The sequence below is a fragment of the Tupaia chinensis genome, unplaced genomic scaffold, assembly GCF_000334495.1.
Source record: "Tupaia chinensis unplaced genomic scaffold, TupChi_1.0 Scaffold000147_1, whole genome shotgun sequence".
Classification (NCBI taxonomy): domain Eukaryota; kingdom Metazoa; phylum Chordata; class Mammalia; order Scandentia; family Tupaiidae; genus Tupaia; species Tupaia belangeri.
In genome coordinates, this window is record NW_006159617.1 from 8989331 (window position 1) to 9010009 (window position 20679).

A 20679-nucleotide genomic window follows, 5' to 3' on the forward strand; every position below is an offset into this window, starting at 1 on the left:
TTATTTATGTTTAGATGCTTCATTCATCTCCATCCTTGACTTCACACTCAGCTTCTATGTGGAGACAGAGAAGTTTCTCATTACCAGATCCTTTCAGACATGTTTACATATGGGTATGAACAGATCAAATAAACAGGAACTTAGGTTAATTTAATAGAAAAAATAAAATATGGAATAACATTGATTTTGGCCAGTATCAATTACAACCGTTCTACTATATTTTACAAAAAAACAACTGAACATTTTACACATGTACAGTATTTTTCAGTAAAAGTGGAGTTGGATTTAACAATGGGTCACTAATGAAAAATAAAAAGACAAAAGAGAACAGAAGATAGGACTTTTGTCTCTAGAAGGTTAGAGCATTTCTTAAGTCTCCCAACTTTGTACTATCCATTACATATATCTCATTATGAATATATATATTTATACATAATATATAACATTAACTTAAACTTTGAAAGCATTATGTTCTAGTTAATAATGTTATGTAGATAAATGAGGCAGTCACACACTAGTAGTTAAACCAGTATTTCTGCAATGTGTACCTGCACGGCCAGTGGGAAATGGAACACACATTGATGGATACCAATGAATTTGGCTGTTGTGTTGATGGTTATTTGTCTAAGAACACAGGCATCATTTTTATCTTTCCTATCACAGTAACCTTGAGCCTCTATTACGAGCAGGTTCACTTAAAACTATTCATTTGGAAGCAAATCTGGTTTTGCCATCTGCTTGACCTCGCTTTAGGCTTGTGCTTATACTTATCTATGTAAAGACTGTGCCTTTAACTGTAAGATTAACTCCCGTACCCAGGACTAGCTCTTAGTCTTCATGTCGGAGGAGCCTGTGGTGTTTCAGGGAGGAAATGTGCTCATAAAGTCATTTGGTTCACCGGTGACTTATGAATCATTATATGACTCAATATTACAGTGCCATTAAGAGAGTCATTAGATTATTTACTTATCATTTACCACAGGTCAAAAGTTAACTTGGATGTGGAGGAAGATTTCCTGACTTGCTGCTTGGGTGGGACCTTAGAATCTACTTCCCACCTCCTTCCTGGATAGTCTGCAGTGACACCATTCCTCTTCTCAGCTGTGAAGCCAGCAGCATCCTGGAAATCAGGCTCTCAGAAACGTAAAGCCTTTGAGGAGCCACTGCCAAAGCAAATGAGGCTGCCCATGGAGCTTTGGTATAAAAATGAAGAAACCTGGGATCAGTCTACTCTTCCCTAAACAGAGAAACTGTCAAAAGATCTATCAGGCTTCATTTCTGACCACTGATCCAAAACAGTTTACTCATAAGTCAGTCTGCCAGTCTTCATGAAATGTTGATGGAGTCACAGATAACCAGTGAAACAGCATGTTTGCATGCTAAAAAAACTAAAGCAGAAAACCAGATGATCTTAAGACCTTCAGTGGACAGGTGTATCATAGCATGGCATCGTGAGAGAGGGACAGAGAGTGGGAAAATAACAGAACCAGGAGGGTACAATCATGCCACCCATATTCGATTTCCAGTTTTATTTTTCTTAAAATGACAAGATGGAAAAACTTCTAATAAGCACCATTGAAAAACACTGCCTGGCCAACATGGGGCCGAGCTTAAATATTACTTAAATAAATTCCATTTCTTAAAAAATACAGAACCTTTTAGAAACTTTTGACCCCAGAAAGAAATTTCCTGTAGCATCCAAAATGCTTCCCATTATGACAAATGGAATTTCTGATGGCCTTTAAAAAATGCTGTGGGGATAATGGCTAGATAGCACCAAAAGATTGTGCAGGGTCTACAAAGTTAACACTCTGGATTTCAGGGGAGCTGGGTCTCTCAGCTCTTTGATACTTCTGCATTCTGCATTCTGTACTGCATTCTGTACTTCTGCATTCTGTCCATCACTGATTTGGCTATACAGAGCCATCCCATTTAACCAACTGTATGTAAAATAACCCGATCTACGTTGAAAAAGCCAGCAGCAGCAAGTCTATCTGATGAAACCAGTGGAGCAGACTTATCAAGTGAGTGAAATGCAAAAACCAGTTCATAACGCATGGAGTAAATTATGTGTGGAAAGTATCAATGTTCAACTGTGAAAGACTAAGACAAACGACACTGAACACAACTCTGTAGAATGTTCTTAATGCCCTCAGGTCCAGTTTTCTGTCATTTCCCCCAACGGTGGGCTGAATGAAGCATGAAAAATGACTGATACAAGAGCTTTCTGTTTCATTTTGATCTATGTATGCTCTTGTGATGTTTTGGAAAGGTATTTTTAGGCGTCTCAAAGGGGGAAACAAGCAAGTAAATGCAAAAGGGAAAAAAAAATAATGGACCTTCAAAACCAGGGCAGGAAATCAAATCATTACCTTAACATCAAATTTTGGCATCAAATACTTTGGTCATACAATACTGTCTCTGTGGTTCTGGCTGTTTAGCACTAAACACCCAGTTATAAAAGGTAGGCTTGTTGTAGGTTTATTTTTTTTTTCCATTTAAGTTCTGACAAAACAGTTCACCATCTCCCTGCACAAACTTAGAGAGAGAGAAAGGGAAAAAGAGAGAGAGAGAAAGGGCAAGAAAGAGAGAGGTGGCTTGCTTTTTTTTTTGTTTGTTTTGTTTTTTGGCTTTTTTTTTTTTTTCTTTTTAATAGTATGGAATAATCTATAAGTCTACAGAAACAAAGAAATCTAAGATGGCTGCTCAGCCTTGGAATGTACATGTTTTGCAGCAAAGTTGTTGAAGAACCTTCCGTTGACACAGATTGTTCTTTTTCACAAGCATACAGAAGCCTCCTTCGGCCCAGGACTCTTCCGTTGCTTTTCCGGGAAGTCAACAAGAAAGAAGGGGAGTTGAGGACGAGAGCAGCATGATGTACACACACGGAAGAAGGTTTTGATTGGCCAGAGAGGCAGATTGGGGGATTGGAAGAGATCATTCAGGAGCAGTCAACAAGGAGGAAATTTGGTCCACCCAAAGTGATTTCAGTCAACAGCATGTTTTTCAAGAAGAGATATTGTAGTCCAACGATAAATGTGATTGGTATCCATTTGTGAAAGGAAAAAAAAAAAGATTAGAAAAAGAATAAATTAGAAATCAATAACAACATAAACAAGGAATTTTTCTTCTTAGAATTAAGAGGAGTATACAGTCATGTATACTATATTTCACTGACTCCAAGACAGGATTTATAGATGTACCATTACTTTAAGTAATACCAAAAAAAATCTTTTTATTAAGCTGTGGCACAATATTCTCTTGTCAATTAGAATTTTAATTTTATACTTATTAAGTATTTGTTATATAATATTCTGTTTTGCTTCTGTGCTTAAGCAGTAATACTTTCTTTGAATATTAAACAACAATTTAATTTTTTGAGGCTCTTTTGAAATGCAATTACATTTAACACAAGAAGTAATAGCCACATGTCTAACTCAGTTGAATACATATCTCTGTGCCTACATCTCATATTTAGGCAATGACATGTATGTCACATCAACCTTCTGGTCAAAAGCAATTGTAAGCTGTGATGAATTATAAAATGCATCTGATTTCAGAGATGATAAAATGGAAAATAGTGTCTTAGAATCATGGAAATATTACAGTTGATAGAGAACAAACAGCACATTTTTAAATGCAGTTGATATAACTTTAAACGCCTGGTGAGCCATCAACAATTGCGTTCTCAAACTGACCCTAAAGTGGACTCATCGACAGTGCCATTTGGCATACCTTATCCCTGCTTGCCATGGTTTAGGGGAAGTACTTAAAGCATCCCAATCTTGAAATGTCTCTTACCAAGTGCTGTAAGTGAAAACGTCAAGTTATAGTGGATTTCCTAAGTCAATCTCTTAAAAATCTTCCTCAGTTTTTGGTTACTAATTTATGAAAAATTCTCATCATTTCATGTACAGGGGAACCATGTTTTTAAGTAAAGGCAAAGAAGCACTCACACGGTCCCTAGGGTGCGAGTACCCTAGGCCTACAGCCCTGTGTAATTTGGTTAGAATCAGCTCTGGCCCAGGAACACTCAGAACACAGAGCCAGAGTGGTCCAACCCAGCCCTGCCAGACCAATCTTGCATCAGAAGTCTTTGAAGATCTAAAGTCACCAATGAGGCACTAAGGAAATGAACCATAAATCATGTTCAATCAGGGCCATCATGTGGCCAGTTCTTTTTGAAGCCTCTTTGACATTCCCAACAGGGAGCTGTGGATTAATCACATGAGGTCAGCACTATTATGTTTTTCACTTTTTTACAGATGAGGACCATGAGGCCCAGAGAACTATACAACCTGCCCAAGGGCTGGAGCCCATATATGAACCATAGCATTCGGACTTCCAAGTCCATGTCCTCCCAACCACGGGACTGCTCTGCCTCTTGTGAAATTTCCAGAAGGGAAAGAATAAATCTAGGGCAGTGAGTGTGTCAGGTAAGACTGTTTCAAATGCCTAATTTCCATGTTTTAATAATGATCCAAAGATGTTTTGAACAACAAAGTAATTTCTTTCTATGTTCTTGAGATGTATTTTTTACACAGAATTCTAGCACTAATTTGAGGGCTCCCTCAGCATGAAGACTATTGACACAGTACAAGTTCACAAAATGTTGAAGTTGGAATAATTTAAGTTCGTTCATCTTCCAGATGGAGAAATTAAGGCCAGCGCAGATCAGGAACTTGGTATCTGCCAAACAGCCATGGTGAATGGGCAGTGCAGTGATTTGCAAAACTGGCTACACATTAAAAACATTTGAGAAGTTTCTTTTCCTTTTCTAAGAGAGATTTTTGCTATAGGGTACATGCGCTCCCCAGAGAGACAGAGGGAGACAGAAAAAATGAAAAATCACCCCTTATGGGGGATGACCATGCTGCAATCCCTTCTCCTCCATTCTCCTCTTGGGATCTTGAGCATGCACGCACATGTACCTGGTATGAGTTTTAAGCTGCCGGGTCTGGGACTTGAACCACAGTCAACTACATGGGAGTCCAGCGACATAACCATTATGCCACTTCCAATTAATTCATTCAGGATTTGTGGGGAAGGTGTGGGGTCCCCAGCATCTTGGTTGAGAATTCTGGTGCAAAGCACAGAAAAATGGACCAATATTTAAAAGTCTTAAATTCTCTACTTGGGGGACCAGCAGATGGTGTAATGGTTATGTCGCTGGACTTCCACATAGTTGACTGTGGCTCAAGAATCCCACTGGACATACGTGCACGTGTGTCGAAAATCCCAAGAGGAGAATGGAGGAGAAGGGATTGTGGCATGGCCATACCCCCTGGGGAGTGATTTCTGTCCTTCTGTCTCTCTCTGCCTTTCTGGCGAGTACACACGCCCTGTAGCAAAAAGTCTCTCTTAAGAAAAATAAAGTTCTCTACTTGGGCTGTCACTTCCTAGCTTTATACTTAAGGTTTCCCTTCTGTAAGATCAGCATATTAACTCCTAGCCTCAGAGGCTTAATAAAAGATTCAGATACCATTTGTTTATTATTTTCACATACAAAATATAAATACAAATGATAGGAAAGGGGCAAAAAATGATGGAATCATTACAAAATTAAATTTTATGCTGTTACTAAAATGAAGTTTCTGAAGACTACGGAAGTATAGGAAAATATTCATGGTCCTGCTTAGTGCAAAACTCTATGTACGTGGTACAAAAAAAAAGTAGTAAAAAGTACATGTGACAAATGACTGGAAAGAAGTACATCAAAAATTAACTGGAAAAGGTTACATACTGTATGATTCCAACTATATGACATTCTGGAAAAGGCAAATCTAGGAAGACGGTTTAAAAAAATCAGTGGTTGTCAGCAGTTAGTGGAGAGGGAGAGATGAACAGCCAGAGCACAGAGGACTTTGGGGACAAAGTACTCTGTATTATATTGTAACGGTGGACAAATGCCATTACATTTGTCTGAACCCATGGAATATACAACACCGAGAATGAGCCCTAACAGTGACTTTGGCTGATAACAATGTATCAGTGTAGGTTCATGCTGTAACAAAGGTGCTGCTTCGGTGGAGAATGTTGATAGTGGGGGAGACTGTGCATATGTGGGGGTGAGGGGTATATGGGAACTCTGCACTTTCTGCTCAATTTTACTGCTCTGAAAGGAATAAAGTCCATTCATTAACAACATTAACTGGAGTCTTGGCTGGTGGGACTACAGGTGATTTATTTTTTCTTGCAATTTAAAAAAGCCAAAAGAACAAAACCAAAGCCAGTAGGGGCATAAGCTGAATCAATGCCAGTGAGATAGCAAGCACGGACTATGGCGGTGCAGTTGTAGGGCACCACTCTGCAACGCTAGAAGCCTAGAGGGTGTCGGGATTCAGTTTCCCAACCAGCATGTGCTGGGTATGTGCCTGCGATCCTGGCTGGCTAGGAAGACCAACGGGAGGGTTGTGGCATCAGACCCAGTGGGACACGCTTCTATTTCTCTTTCTAACTCTCTCTCATACAAAAGAATGAAATGTAAAGGAAAAAAAAAAAAACGAAAACAAAAAACAGAAAAGATATTAGATATATCCTATCTGGTGTTTGCTTGTTGGCTCTTTCTTAAGTGGAACACTAATAGGCCTTAAGGTAGAAAGACCATACTTGACTCCGAAGATCAGACGAACAGGGGTACTCACCATCCTTGCAGATGGCTCCCATTTGACACATTCCTAAGTCTAAGAGATACCCACTGGGGCAGCTCGTGCAGTTCTTGAAGCCTGGACCATTGCACGTCAAACAACTGGTATCACATCTATAGGGAAAACGTACGATTATTCATCCTTTACACAGCACGCACAGGAGAAGGCATGTTTGCTATCAATCTCTTCATGTCATAAACCTCATGCTCCCTTTGAAGATGACACAAAGTGTTTTCTTCCAGCAACTGCTTGGTTTGAAAACATGAAAGAAAACTTGGCAGGTTTTCTGTGATTTTAAAAGGGGATATAGTATGCACTTGAAACAAAAATATTTCTTTAAAGGTTCTAAAGTGCTCCTCAGGGCGGCAGGGGATATTAACTTTGGGTTAAAGCTGAAAGGTGGTGTTCATAGGTAAATGTGTGAGCTTTATTTTACCATTAAAAATTCTAAGTTTCCTGGGATCAGCAGTTAGTGTAATGGCTATGTCGCTGTACTCCCATGTAGTCAAGCGCGGTTCGAGTCTTGGACCCAGTGGCTTAAACACGCTGGGCGCATGTGCGTGCATGCCCAAGATCCCAAGAGGAGAATGGAGGAGAAGGGACTGTGGTGTGGCCATCCCCCCTCGGGGAGGAGGGGTGATTTCTCACTTTCTGTCTCTCTGTCTCTCTGTCTTTGTGGTGAGCACACACATACCCTATAGCAAAAACTTCTCCAAAAAAAAAGAAAAGAAAATTCTAGGTTTCCTGGGGCCAGCTAGTGGCACACAAGTTAAGGCAACTGGATCCCACGTGACTGTCTGCACAGTTTGAATCTAGGACCCAGCAGCTTGAAAACCACATCAGGCGCTTGTGTGTGCCCAAAATCCTGAAGGGAAAACGGAGGAGAAGGGATTGCAGCACAGTCATCCCCCATGGAGGGTGCTTTCTCACCTTCTCTCACTGCCTGTCTGTCTCTCTCCAGCAAGTGCATGTGCCCTATGGCAAATTAAAAAAAAAAAATAAAAGAAATTCTAGGCATCCTATTTATGAAAACCATCACATAAGGAACCTGGGAATTAAATGTTGGTCTGCGGGAGGGGACCACTTACTTTTTACAGGATTTGTGTCCATTTTCTGAAGAGTGATCGAAGTAATAGCTGATGCTACAGCTCTGCACGCATCTCCCCTCCTCCATGAAGTAACCCTCTGTGCAGTTAATGCACCCATCAGCTCCCGCCCCTTGACAGCAAGACAAAGGTAGGAAACATGTTTGTACGTTTTCATTTATTCCTTGGGAAACACACCTCCCATTTAAAATTTAACCTATCTGCTAAAAACATCCCCTCTTCATGGAAAGGAGCTATCACTGAGATATTTAAATTTCTCAGTGAGGATGGAATGCTGACGACTGACTTTCAATAAGAACACCTGCATGATTATCAAAAAAGAATCAGACTTCACTTTAAGAATACCAGGTGGAGGAACCAGCAGAGGGCACAATGGTTTTGTCACTAGATTCCTACCTAGTTGACCGTGGTTCGCATTCCAGACCCAGGAGCTTAAAACTCACGCTGGGCATGTGTGCATGCGTGCCCAAAATCCCAGGTGGAGAATGGAGAAGGGATTGCAGTGTGGTCATCCCCGGAGGTGATTTCCTGCTTTCTGACTCTCTGTCTCTGTCTCTCTGGCAAACGCACGTGCCCTATAGCAAAAATCTCTCAGAAAACAAAAAAAAAAAACAAAAACAAAAAACAATAACCCAGGAACCCAGGTGAATTACATGAATGATGGCTAAACTCAGACATATAAAAGCAAAACTAGAACCAGGGCCCTGCTATGATGGCTTGCACTGATATGATGCTGTGCTGCACTGGCTGGGATCACACAGGAATTACTTCTTGGTCCAACCTCAACGCTGAGTGCCGTGGCCTGAACCTGCAATCCTAGTGACTCCAGAGGCTGAGGCAGGAAGATTACAAGTTTGAGGCTGGCCTGGGCAACACACAGGGACTCTGTATAAGAAAGAGCTGAGTAGGGCGGCAGGTACCTACAGTCCCAGCTACTCAGGAGGACTGCTACATTGTGAGGTCCCGTCTTAAAAAAACAAACAAAACCAGCACCAAGAAAATAAATGAAAGAACTGGAGAGAAGGTACCAGCACAAGTGGAGCAGAAGCGGTGGCAGGGCTGGCAGTCCTGGCCGTTGAAGAACCGGCCGTTTTCACAGGTGACAGAACACCGGGATCCCTGCAGGCTGGAAGGAAAACAAACGGAGCTGAGATCAAGGCATAGCTGCAATGACTCCCCAATGCCAATGTAACAAATATTGTTCCCCAGAGAGCAGTGATTTGGCTAAGCTTCAAAGTACGGGGCATAGTCTTTGTACCCTCTTTTTCCTCCCAAAGCCTATAATGCCTCTTTGCATGTAAGAATGTCTGTAACATACACACACTGCCAACCTTGGGGACAGTCTCTTTGTTTGTTAGGCAGGTGAGGTGGGCTTTGTTCAACATCTTTTATTTTTTTTGAGAGATTTATTTATTTATTTATTTATTTATTTATTTGCTATAAGGCACTTGTACTCACTGGAGAGAGAGAGAGAGAGAAAATTAGAAATCACCCCCCCAGGGGGCATGGCGACACCACAGTCTCTTCTCCATTTTCCTCTCAGTATCTTGAGCGTGCACACACACGTGCCTGGTGTTAAGTTTCAAACTACCAGGTCCGGGACTCAAACTGCAGTCAGTCATGTGGGAGTCCAGCACCTTTAGCCACTATGCCACCTGCTGGTCCCACTCAACATCTTACTACCCAGGGGTTTTAAAAAGTATTTGATTGACAAAAGAATTATATGACCTAATACTATGTCTAATAATTCCCTAGCATGTAGACCGACTACATAATGAATTTAAAAGTTGTCTCATAATTATACATGCAGGAAGAGCACACGATAAAATAAACCACAAAAGAAGTGTATAGCTATCCCCGCCCAATCACTCTGGCCCTGCTCCCTGGAGTAGCCTGGTTTGCTTTTAAGTGTTTGTGATGTTAGCCTTTTATTGGTTCCCATCAAAACCACAGCATTCTATTACATTTTTGCTTCTTTTTAAAAATTTGTTTTGAATACTCTAATGAAGAATTTAGTAAAATTACTACCTATTTTGCTGCTTCCCCAAACATCTTGACTGTTCTTAGTTATATTATTATTTAGTGTTTCTAGAATTTTTCTATGCCATGTTGAATAATTTATTTAAATTTCTATTTCTCTAACTAGCACTATGAGACAGTATCTAATGAATTGCTAGAATGGCAAATGAGGAATATATGTTTTTTCTCTCTACTTTCAGCTTGAGGTTTTTTATAGTCTACAAATTGACTCCTAAAATAAAAAATAAAGACATACAATTTACAATATTTAACATAAAAATATTACTCACTGATATAACGAGGGTGACTGGAAACAGAGTAGAACTGTAATCCCATGTCACCTCATGGATGAAACTAGAAGATGCATTTAAGCAACAAGGTCAAATGGTTTCTGTTTTCTTATACTCATTAAATTGTTTCAAATGACATCTTGACTCTCTTTATATAAATCATACTGATTTTAAAAATGAAAATGTCAGGACCAGTAGATGGCATGATAGTTATGTTGTTGGACTCCCATGTAGTCGACTGTGGTTTGAGTCCCAGACCCAGAAGCTTAAACTCACTCCAGGCATGTGTGCATGGGTACTCAAAATCCTGAGAGGAGAATGGAGGAACAGGGATTGCAGTGTGGCCATTCACTCTGGGGGATGATTTCTCACTTTCTGTCTCTCCAGCAAGCACAGATGCCTTATAGGAAAAAAAAATCTCTCTTAAAAAAAAAAAAAAGAAAGAAAGAAATGAAAACATTGCAGCAGGCAGGTGGTATGGTGGGTAAGGTGCTAGACTCTCACATGGCTGATGGTGGTCGCAGTCCCGGACCTGGCAGCTTACTTTCTCGCTTTCCCTTTCTCTCTCTTTCTGGGCAAATGAAAAAGTAATAATAGTACATAAAATTAAATAAATAATTCTTTTTTAAAAAAGAAAGTATAGTATGCTCATTAAAAAAATTCATAAAGTACGAAAACAAAGTAGATGAAAAGAGAGTCCTAAAAGTCCTTATTAGCATTTTAATTCATTTTCTCCCTAGACTTTATGCATAGATATTTCTCTTGTTTGTTCTTAAGGCACTATTTAAAAATTTACAGGTATCTTGGGGCAAATGGCCAGCCCTAGAAGGCCCTAAGAAAATGCAAGGAGCTTCAGGGAGACTAAGGACAGAAAAACTGAAAAAATACTTCATTCATAGAGCTTCTCACTGGCTACAGAGGGCTGTCATCTAAAAAGCCAATAAAAGAAAATCCCTTTCCCTTTCTGCCATGCTAGAAAAAGGGACATTGCATCAAATGGATCCCTTAGTGGGAGGAAATAAGGACCACCAAAAAGCTTCACCTGGTTTTTCTAAGAAAGGACAGTACCTCTAAGGTTGGCATCTACACAGCAGGAGACAGAGCTTTCACTGTGTGGGGAAAGAATGAATGGGGCAACAGAGAACAGTCACGGGACCCTACAGCGTTCTGCTGCTCCCAAAATACAGACGCTGCAAAGCGTGTGTGCCTGGGACTGTGAACGCCTTCGTATTTGCTTTGATGAACCAGCTTGGTGAGACCTGTGCTGTCCAAGACGCTCTAGTGCACGGTGCTGAGTGTTAGAAATGCAGCTGGGGCGGCCAAAAATTGACTTTAAGTTTCAATGAATTGAAATCTAAATTTGAAAAGCTAGCACTTGATTCAGTAACTGGCAAATTTTTGAGTAAGTTTGGGAAAACTTGGCTATGTGAAATCTAGTTTCTCAACTAGGTTTAAAAAATAAAAAAAACAAACTCGGGATGAGCAGGTGGTGTGGTGGTTAAGGCGCTGGAATTCCTACATGGCCAACCATGGTTCGAGTCCTGGATCTGGTGGCTTGCTTTCTCACTGTCCCTCTCTCTCTCTCTCTTTCTCTCTATGTCTTTCTCTGGCAAAACTCATGTGAAAATAATAGTAATAATAATAATAATAATAATAATAATAATAAACAAATAAAAATAATAATTCTTTTTTTAAAAAAAACTCTAACTCAGGAATTGCTGAGTCAACATAAAGTGATGACCGAACTGAGATATGCTTTAAGGATATTCACACTAGATTCTGAAGACCTAACACAGTAATGAAAAGGCTGTAAAATGTAAACTATCTCATTAACAGATGATTTATTTATCTTTTAATTACACACACGCTCACCAGAGAGAAACAGAGAGATGGGGGGTGCCCTCCAGTGGGGTGTGATCACACATAATCATTTCTCCTCTGTTTCTCCTGCCTGTCTGGATTTTCAGCATGCACTCAGTATGTTTCTCAAGCTGCCAGGACCAGGATTCGAACCACACTCAGCCATGAGGGATCCGACTTCCTTAACCACTATGCTATGGGCTGGCTCAATATTTTTTTTCTTTAATATTGATTACATAATGAAATAATATTTTGAATATATTAGGTTAAATGCAATATTTTATTAAAATTAATTTCCCTTTCATCTTTCTTCTTTTAAAAAAAATACAATTTTTTTTTACTGTATCTTAGAGTATGTGCACATGCATGAGAGCAAGAAACACTTTCTACATGCTGTAGTGCCCTTCTTCCATTTCTCCAGCCTGTCAGAATCCTGGGCACATGTACACCTACCCCATATGTTTTCATGCTGGCCTGGCTGGAGAGTTGAACTGCGGTTAGCAGTCCCTAAGAAGGGCCAGCAGATGGTGTAATTGCTGGACTCCCACATGGCCGATCAGAGTTCAAGTCCTGAACTTGGTAGCTTGAAAATCATGCTGGATACATGTGTGTGTATACCCAAGATCTCGGTAGAAGAGTAGGGGATGGAGGACTGCAGTGTGGCCATCCCTTCTTGGGGTGGGAGGAGGGTGATTTCTCACTTTACTTCTCACTTGCTCTGTCTCTCTCTCTCTCTCCGGTGAGCGCATGTGCCCTATGGCAAAAACGTCTAAAAAAAATTCCCTAGGAAATAAAGAAATAATTTCAATAATTTTTTTATTTCTCATAGACCAATTATGTGCCTGATGTTGGCATAAGTACTTCATAAATGTTATCACAGTTAATCCTTATTATTATCTAGCAAAGTAGAGGTTATTATCACCATTTTATAGAAAATGCTAGCTCAGAGTAGTTAAGCAGCTAAGAACACACAGCTGATAACTAGCACAAGAAAACTGAGCCCACATCTCCCTTCCTTCGTTTTGTAGTACTGCTCTGCACTTCCTCCAGGAAGAAATAGGAGCTGAATAGACTGATGGCTGGCAGTCCTGGCCGTTGAAGAACCGGCCGTTTTCACAGGTGACAGAACACCGGGATCCCTGCAGGCTGGAAGGAAAACAAACGGAGCTGAGATCAAGGCATAGCTGCAATGACTCCCCAATGCCAATGTAACAAATATTGTTCCCCAGAGAGCAGTGATTTGGCTAAGCTTCAAAGTACGGGGCATAGTCTTTGTACCCTCTTTTTCCTCCCAAAGCCTATAATGCCTCTTTGCATGTAAGAATGTCTGTAACATACACACACTGCCAACCTTGGGGACAGTCTCTTTGTTTGTTAGGCAGGTGAGGTGGGCTTTGTTCAACATCTTTTATTTTTTTTGAGAGATTTATTTATTTATTTATTTATTTATTTATTTGCTATAAGGCACTTGTACTCACTGGAGAGAGAGAGAGAGAGAGAAAATTAGAAATCACCCCCCCAGGGGGCATGGCGACACCACAGTCTCTTCTCCATTTTCCTCTCAGTATCTTGAGCGTGCACACACACGTGCCTGGTGTTAAGTTTCAAACTACCAGGTCCGGGACTCAAACTGCAGTCAGTCATGTGGGAGTCCAGCACCTTTAGCCACTATGCCACCTGCTGGTCCCACTCAACATCTTACTACCCAGGGGTTTTAAAAAGTATTTGATTGACAAAAGAATTATATGACCTAATACTATGTCTAATAATTCCCTAGCATGTAGACCGACTACATAATGAATTTAAAAGTTGTCTCATAATTATACATGCAGGAAGAGCACACGATAAAATAAACCACAAAAGAAGTGTATAGCTATCCCCGCCCAATCACTCTGGCCCTGCTCCCTGGAGTAGCCTGGTTTGCTTTTAAGTGTTTGTGATGTTAGCCTTTTATTGGTTCCCATCAAAACCACAGCATTCTATTACATTTTTGCTTCTTTTTAAAAATTTGTTTTGAATACTCTAATGAAGAATTTAGTAAAATTACTACCTATTTTGCTGCTTCCCCAAACATCTTGACTGTTCTTAGTTATATTATTATTTAGTGTTTCTAGAATTTTTCTATGCCATGTTGAATAATTTATTTAAATTTCTATTTCTCTAACTAGCACTATGAGACAGTATCTAATGAATTGCTAGAATGGCAAATGAGGAATATATGTTTTTTCTCTCTACTTTCAGCTTGAGGTTTTTTATAGTCTACAAATTGACTCCTAAAATAAAAAATAAAGACATACAATTTACAATATTTAACATAAAAATATTACTCACTGATATAACGAGGGTGACTGGAAACAGAGTAGAACTGTAATCCCATGTCACCTCATGGATGAAACTAGAAGATGCATTTAAGCAACAAGGTCAAATGGTTTCTGTTTTCTTATACTCATTAAATTGTTTCAAATGACATCTTGACTCTCTTTATATAAATCATACTGATTTTAAAAATGAAAATGTCAGGACCAGTAGATGGCATGATAGTTATGTTGTTGGACTCCCATGTAGTCGACTGTGGTTTGAGTCCCAGACCCAGAAGCTTAAACTCACTCCAGGCATGTGTGCATGGGTACTCAAAATCCTGAGAGGAGAATGGAGGAACAGGGATTGCAGTGTGGCCATTCACTCTGGGGGATGATTTCTCACTTTCTGTCTCTCCAGCAAGCACAGATGCCTTATAGGAAAAAAAAATCTCTCTTAAAAAAAAAAAAAAGAAAGAAAGAAATGAAAACATTGCAGCAGGCAGGTGGTATGGTGGGTAAGGTGCTAGACTCTCACATGGCTGATGGTGGTCGCAGTCCCGGACCTGGCAGCTTACTTTCTCGCTTTCCCTTTCTCTCTCTTTCTGGGCAAATGAAAAAGTAATAATAGTACATAAAATTAAATAAATAATTCTTTTTTAAAAAAGAAAGTATAGTATGCTCATTAAAAAAATTCATAAAGTACGAAAACAAAGTAGATGAAAAGAGAGTCCTAAAAGTCCTTATTAGCATTTTAATTCATTTTCTCCCTAGACTTTATGCATAGATATTTCTCTTGTTTGTTCTTAAGGCACTATTTAAAAATTTACAGGTATCTTGGGGCAAATGGCCAGCCCTAGAAGGCCCTAAGAAAATGCAAGGAGCTTCAGGGAGACTAAGGACAGAAAAACTGAAAAAATACTTCATTCATAGAGCTTCTCACTGGCTACAGAGGGCTGTCATCTAAAAAGCCAATAAAAGAAAATCCCTTTCCCTTTCTGCCATGCTAGAAAAAGGGACATTGCATCAAATGGATCCCTTAGTGGGAGGAAATAAGGACCACCAAAAAGCTTCACCTGGTTTTTCTAAGAAAGGACAGTACCTCTAAGGTTGGCATCTACACAGCAGGAGACAGAGCTTTCACTGTGTGGGGAAAGAATGAATGGGGCAACAGAGAACAGTCACGGGACCCTACAGCGTTCTGCTGCTCCCAAAATACAGACGCTGCAAAGCGTGTGTGCCTGGGACTGTGAACGCCTTCGTATTTGCTTTGATGAACCAGCTTGGTGAGACCTGTGCTGTCCAAGACGCTCTAGTGCACGGTGCTGAGTGTTAGAAATGCAGCTGGGGCGGCCAAAAATTGACTTTAAGTTTCAATGAATTGAAATCTAAATTTGAAAAGCTAGCACTTGATTCAGTAACTGGCAAATTTTTGAGTAAGTTTGGGAAAACTTGGCTATGTGAAATCTAGTTTCTCAACTAGGTTTAAAAAATAAAAAAAACAAACTCGGGATGAGCAGGTGGTGTGGTGGTTAAGGCGCTGGAATTCCTACATGGCCAACCATGGTTCGAGTCCTGGATCTGGTGGCTTGCTTTCTCACTGTCCCTCTCTCTCTCTCTCTTTCTCTCTATGTCTTTCTCTGGCAAAACTCATGTGAAAATAATAGTAATAATAATAATAATAATAATAATAATAATAAACAAATAAAAATAATAATTCTTTTTTTAAAAAAAACTCTAACTCAGGAATTGCTGAGTCAACATAAAGTGATGACCGAACTGAGATATGCTTTAAGGATATTCACACTAGATTCTGAAGACCTAACACAGTAATGAAAAGGCTGTAAAATGTAAACTATCTCATTAACAGATGATTTATTTATCTTTTAATTACACACACGCTCACCAGAGAGAAACAGAGAGATGGGGGGTGCCCTCCAGTGGGGTGTGATCACACATAATCATTTCTCCTCTGTTTCTCCTGCCTGTCTGGATTTTCAGCATGCACTCAGTATGTTTCTCAAGCTGCCAGGACCAGGATTCGAACCACACTCAGCCATGAGGGATCCGACTTCCTTAACCACTATGCTATGGGCTGGCTCAATATTTTTTTTCTTTAATATTGATTACATAATGAAATAATATTTTGAATATATTAGGTTAAATGCAATATTTTATTAAAATTAATTTCCCTTTCATCTTTCTTCTTTTAAAAAAAATACAATTTTTTTTTACTGTATCTTAGAGTATGTGCACATGCATGAGAGCAAGAAACACTTTCTACATGCTGTAGTGCCCTTCTTCCATTTCTCCAGCCTGTCAGAATCCTGGGCACATGTACACCTACCCCATATGTTTTCATGCTGGCCTGGCTGGAGAGTTGAACTGCGGTTAGCAGTCCCTAAGAAGGGCCAGCAGATGGTGTAATTGCTGGACTCCCACATGGCCGATCAGAGTTCAAGTCCTGAACTTGGTAGCTTGAAAATCATGCTGGATACATGTGTGTGTATACCCAAGATCTCGGTAGAAGAGTAGGGGATGGAGGACTGCAGTGTGGCCATCCCTTCTTGGGGTGGGAGGAGGGTGATTTCTCACTTTACTTCTCACTTGCTCTGTCTCTCTCTCTCTCTCCGGTGAGCGCATGTGCCCTATGGCAAAAACGTCTAAAAAAAATTCCCTAGGAAATAAAGAAATAATTTCAATAATTTTTTTATTTCTCATAGACCAATTATGTGCCTGATGTTGGCATAAGTACTTCATAAATGTTATCACAGTTAATCCTTATTATTATCTAGCAAAGTAGAGGTTATTATCACCATTTTATAGAAAATGCTAGCTCAGAGTAGTTAAGCAGCTAAGAACACACAGCTGATAACTAGCACAAGAAAACTGAGCCCACATCTCCCTTCCTTCGTTTTGTAGTACTGCTCTGCACTTCCTCCAGGAAGAAATAGGAGCTGAATAGACTGATGTTTACCAACATGGAAGTCTCAATGGCTTAGAGTCTGGAAAAAGGGGATTGGATCTTGGTGTGACCAGACCCTGTGGAGGGTGCTTCTCTCTCTTTCTGTGTTTCTCTTTTATTTCTTTCATGGGTGTCTACATGAGATCTATCATTAATAAAGAATGAAACAAAATCAAAGTCTTGAGATGAAACCGCTAAGCAAACTAACACTGAATGCATTCATGGAGAAAAAAGAAAATAAAAGAAACAGAAAGCCAATAAATGTAAATGAAAATGATGCTCTAATACTGATTAATGTGAAGCATTACCTGCCTAGGGACCGACTGGACCCTGCTTTTTCGCCTCTAATCAAAGGTGAAAACAAAGATGCTATCGATACAAGGGATTCGGTGTGGCAAAACCCTAAGTCTATGAAATCCAGAGTCCAGCTCCTCACTCAACATAGAATGGTCTGACCTTCTCTACTGAGCATTTGAGCTGCATGTTGTTGTCTTAAAGAGTCACGAGGAAAACATCTCCCAGTGTTAAATATATGTGCACACCACAGCATAATGGAACCAAGCCTGGAGTACTTAAGATAAGAGAATGATTGGGTATGTGGAAAGAAATAATAAAGATAAGGGAATAATTTCCAACCATCCAAGGGAGGAATCAGGGGGATTAAACATAATTCACTGGCATTACCTGTGCAGTAATCCTTGACTGGCACAGTGTAGGTCAAAAAGCATGAAAAATGCCTCTTAAATGGTCATTTTTATTGACTTGTATCTGAGCCATCTTTTCTAAAGAGAATTGACTTGGTTTATAACCCTTCCGTAGCCAAGATGGCATCCAATTTTTCACATATAATGGTAGAGATAATGTAAATAGCAATCAAGTGTTTATATGGGAGTCAAACCAAGGGTAGATGGGAAGAGGGCTATTTATTTATTTATTTTCATTGTATGTACAGTGCAAAGCTCCTTGGACTGTAGTTCTTGAGGAAATCCCTCACTCTCTTACCTTAACCCATCCTTACATTCCGTGCAGTTATGAAATTCAGTGCAAGTTTTGCAGTTTTCACTGCATTTCCGACAAAGATGTTTCTCTGTTGAGAAAAAAGAAAGTAAAGAAAAAGAGACAAAGTTATGTCAGTCGTCACCTAAATTCCACAGAGGCATGTGGGGCTGTTCTAACGTGTGCTAATGTATGCCACGGTACGCACGGCCTAGAGTAGAAAATAGCTGGAAAAGCCTCAGAATCACCATTGGTTATCATTTCTCCGGAGACCAAATAAAGGCAGGATGATGTAGCACTGGGGAATATCTACAACCTACCTGCCACTCTCCAGACAAGAGAACTGAGGCCCACCGAATTCCCAGTTGAATAGTTTGTAGGCTTTCTCTCTTTTCCCCACTTTCTTGCCCAAGCAGTTTCCTAATTTGCAACAATGACAGACCAGCTCATGAAGCTGAGACAATACCACCATGTAAGGATGGAAAAGAAATGCATAGAATAGAAATTGGTTTGGGGTCAGCTGGTAGCATGGTTGTTAAGACAGCTGGATCCCACATGGCCAAATGCACACTTCAAGTCCCAGACCCGGTGGTTTGAAAAACACATCAGGCATGTATGAATGTGTGTCCCAAATCCTGAGAGAATGGAGAAGAAGGGATTGTGGTATGTCCATTTTTCCTGGCATGTGTGTGTGTGTGTGTGTGTGTGTGTGTGTGTTTGTATGTGATTTCTCCCTGCCCCCTGTCTGTGTCTCTCTGGTGAGTGCATGTATTCTATAGCAAATTAGAAAAAAAATTTAAGAAGAAACATATTAGTATGATTATTCTGTGAACTGGTTTTTCTGTTTAATAAAAAACTCAGGTCCATACTAGAAGAAATTGGCATATTCATAGTTGTTCTATCATGACAAATAGTGACTTGGTATTAAGGAAGTCCTTTTACCATAGACAATTTTGCCAGAGAATTAGTACCTACTCTGATATGCAAGTGGATTGAATCCACATATATGTGTAGAACTGAAAAAAACCTTTGCTCATGGGTTTCTCTTCTTTTCTGCTCTTTAAATGCTGGTATTCTTCTGGGTGCCACAGAGAAACACTGCTTTAATGGAGCTCCATTGAACATACTGGATCAATTCTGAGCATCTCAGCCTGGACAGTGAAGCCCTTTACAATCTTGTTTTGAAAGTTTATATGTCTGTTTCCTTCCTGAGCAACATAGACAGAGAGAGAGGGAGTGTCTAAGAGACAGCACGCCCAACAAGGTCTTGATGCTGTAGCCCACGCTTAACCTTCAGCCAGACCTGGATCACAGGCTAGAGATCTCAGGAGATCTCTGGACTTGAACAAGGAAACCTCCCATGTGAGATTGCCTTGCAGAGCAATGCATTTTACTGCTGAGCCACCATCTGGCCCCAACCAGTACAACGTTATGGTAGTTATCACAAAATCTTCCGTCATCTGTCACAGAATACAAAATATAGGATAGGATCTGAAGGCAGAAGACCTATATTTGCATTTTGCTTTTAGTAACTCCAGTGGTTAAGTTGAGGGTCTCTGTTCCCTCACTTGTTAAGTAAGAATATGATGATATCTACCTCTCAGTTTGTCTTAAGTTAATGAAATGATTCAAGGGAATGATATGAACTATAAATCACCGTAAATGTGTTGGCAGTAACTATGGCTAGTTACACTCATACGTGATCACTATGTTGTATGTAAATGGACTGATTAAAGGAGGAAAGTGCAACAAAAAGCAATTATGTGGGAGGAGAGAGATGCACAGGCCTCTTATATTGACACTATGTGATAGCTAATGTTTTTAAGAGAGATTTTTGCTGTAGGGCACGTGCACGCGTCAGACAAAAAGTGAAAAATCACCTTCACTTCTGGGAGGATGGCCATACTGCAATCCTTTCTCTTCCATTCTCCTCTCAGGATTTTAGGCACACATGCACACACAACCAGTGTGAGTGTTAAGTCACAGGGTCCAGGACTCAAACCATGATTGACTACATGAGAGTCCAGTGACATAACCATTATGCGATCTGCTGGTCTCTGTGGTAGCTAATTTAATCACCTTCTTTCATTACTCACCAGGCTCTGGAAAAATAACTGACTCTCTTAATTATCTTGATTCTAGCATACAACATGCTAGAACTTAATTCTTTCACAAGGCTCAACCTTCTTGGTAAAATTTGACAGTTCCACCCTCCCCTGGGAATACTGTGTAATCTGGTGGCTCTACTATGGCCTCTCCTCTCTCCTGATTTCCCCTTTCTCCATTAAGTTGTAGCTCATGTTCCAAAGTTGGAAGCAAATGATGACTATGGTAGACTCCCTGCCATTGCTCTAAAGGGTGAGTGGCCAGATTCCATCTACTTCTTAGAGAAGTGCCTGCCTTTGAATTAAGAGGAATTTTATTCCTTAAGAAGCAAGAGGACCCACTTCAGAATTTTGCCTGATATTTTTAAAAAACAACTCTTCGGGGCCAATGGAT

The 20679-nt window shown here is 40.1% G+C and overlaps 1 protein-coding gene across 3 annotated transcripts in view; it reads right to left on the minus strand.

Annotated features, from left to right (window-relative positions):
* Positions 1 to 20679, minus strand: part of PCSK5 (proprotein convertase subtilisin/kexin type 5) — a 537419-nt gene that overhangs the window by 173086 nt on the left and 343654 nt on the right. Inside the window, exons 17-22 of one of the 3 annotated variants that reach the window (XM_014586633.2) lie at positions 18187 to 18271; positions 13011 to 13068; positions 8782 to 8821; positions 7736 to 7865; positions 6645 to 6760; positions 2632 to 2822 (exon numbers count right to left, since the gene is read on the minus strand). In XM_014586633.2, the coding sequence (XP_014442119.1) occupies positions 2707 to 2822; positions 6645 to 6760; positions 7736 to 7865; positions 8782 to 8821; positions 13011 to 13068; positions 18187 to 18271 (545 nt within the window). In that variant the 3' untranslated portion in view covers positions 2632 to 2706. Of the gene's footprint in view, positions 1 to 2631; positions 2823 to 6644; positions 6761 to 7735; positions 7866 to 8781; positions 8880 to 13010; positions 13069 to 18186; positions 18272 to 20679 lie in introns of those variants that run through there. The other 2 variants (XM_006145503.3, XM_014586632.2) reach the window with 2 other exon arrangements.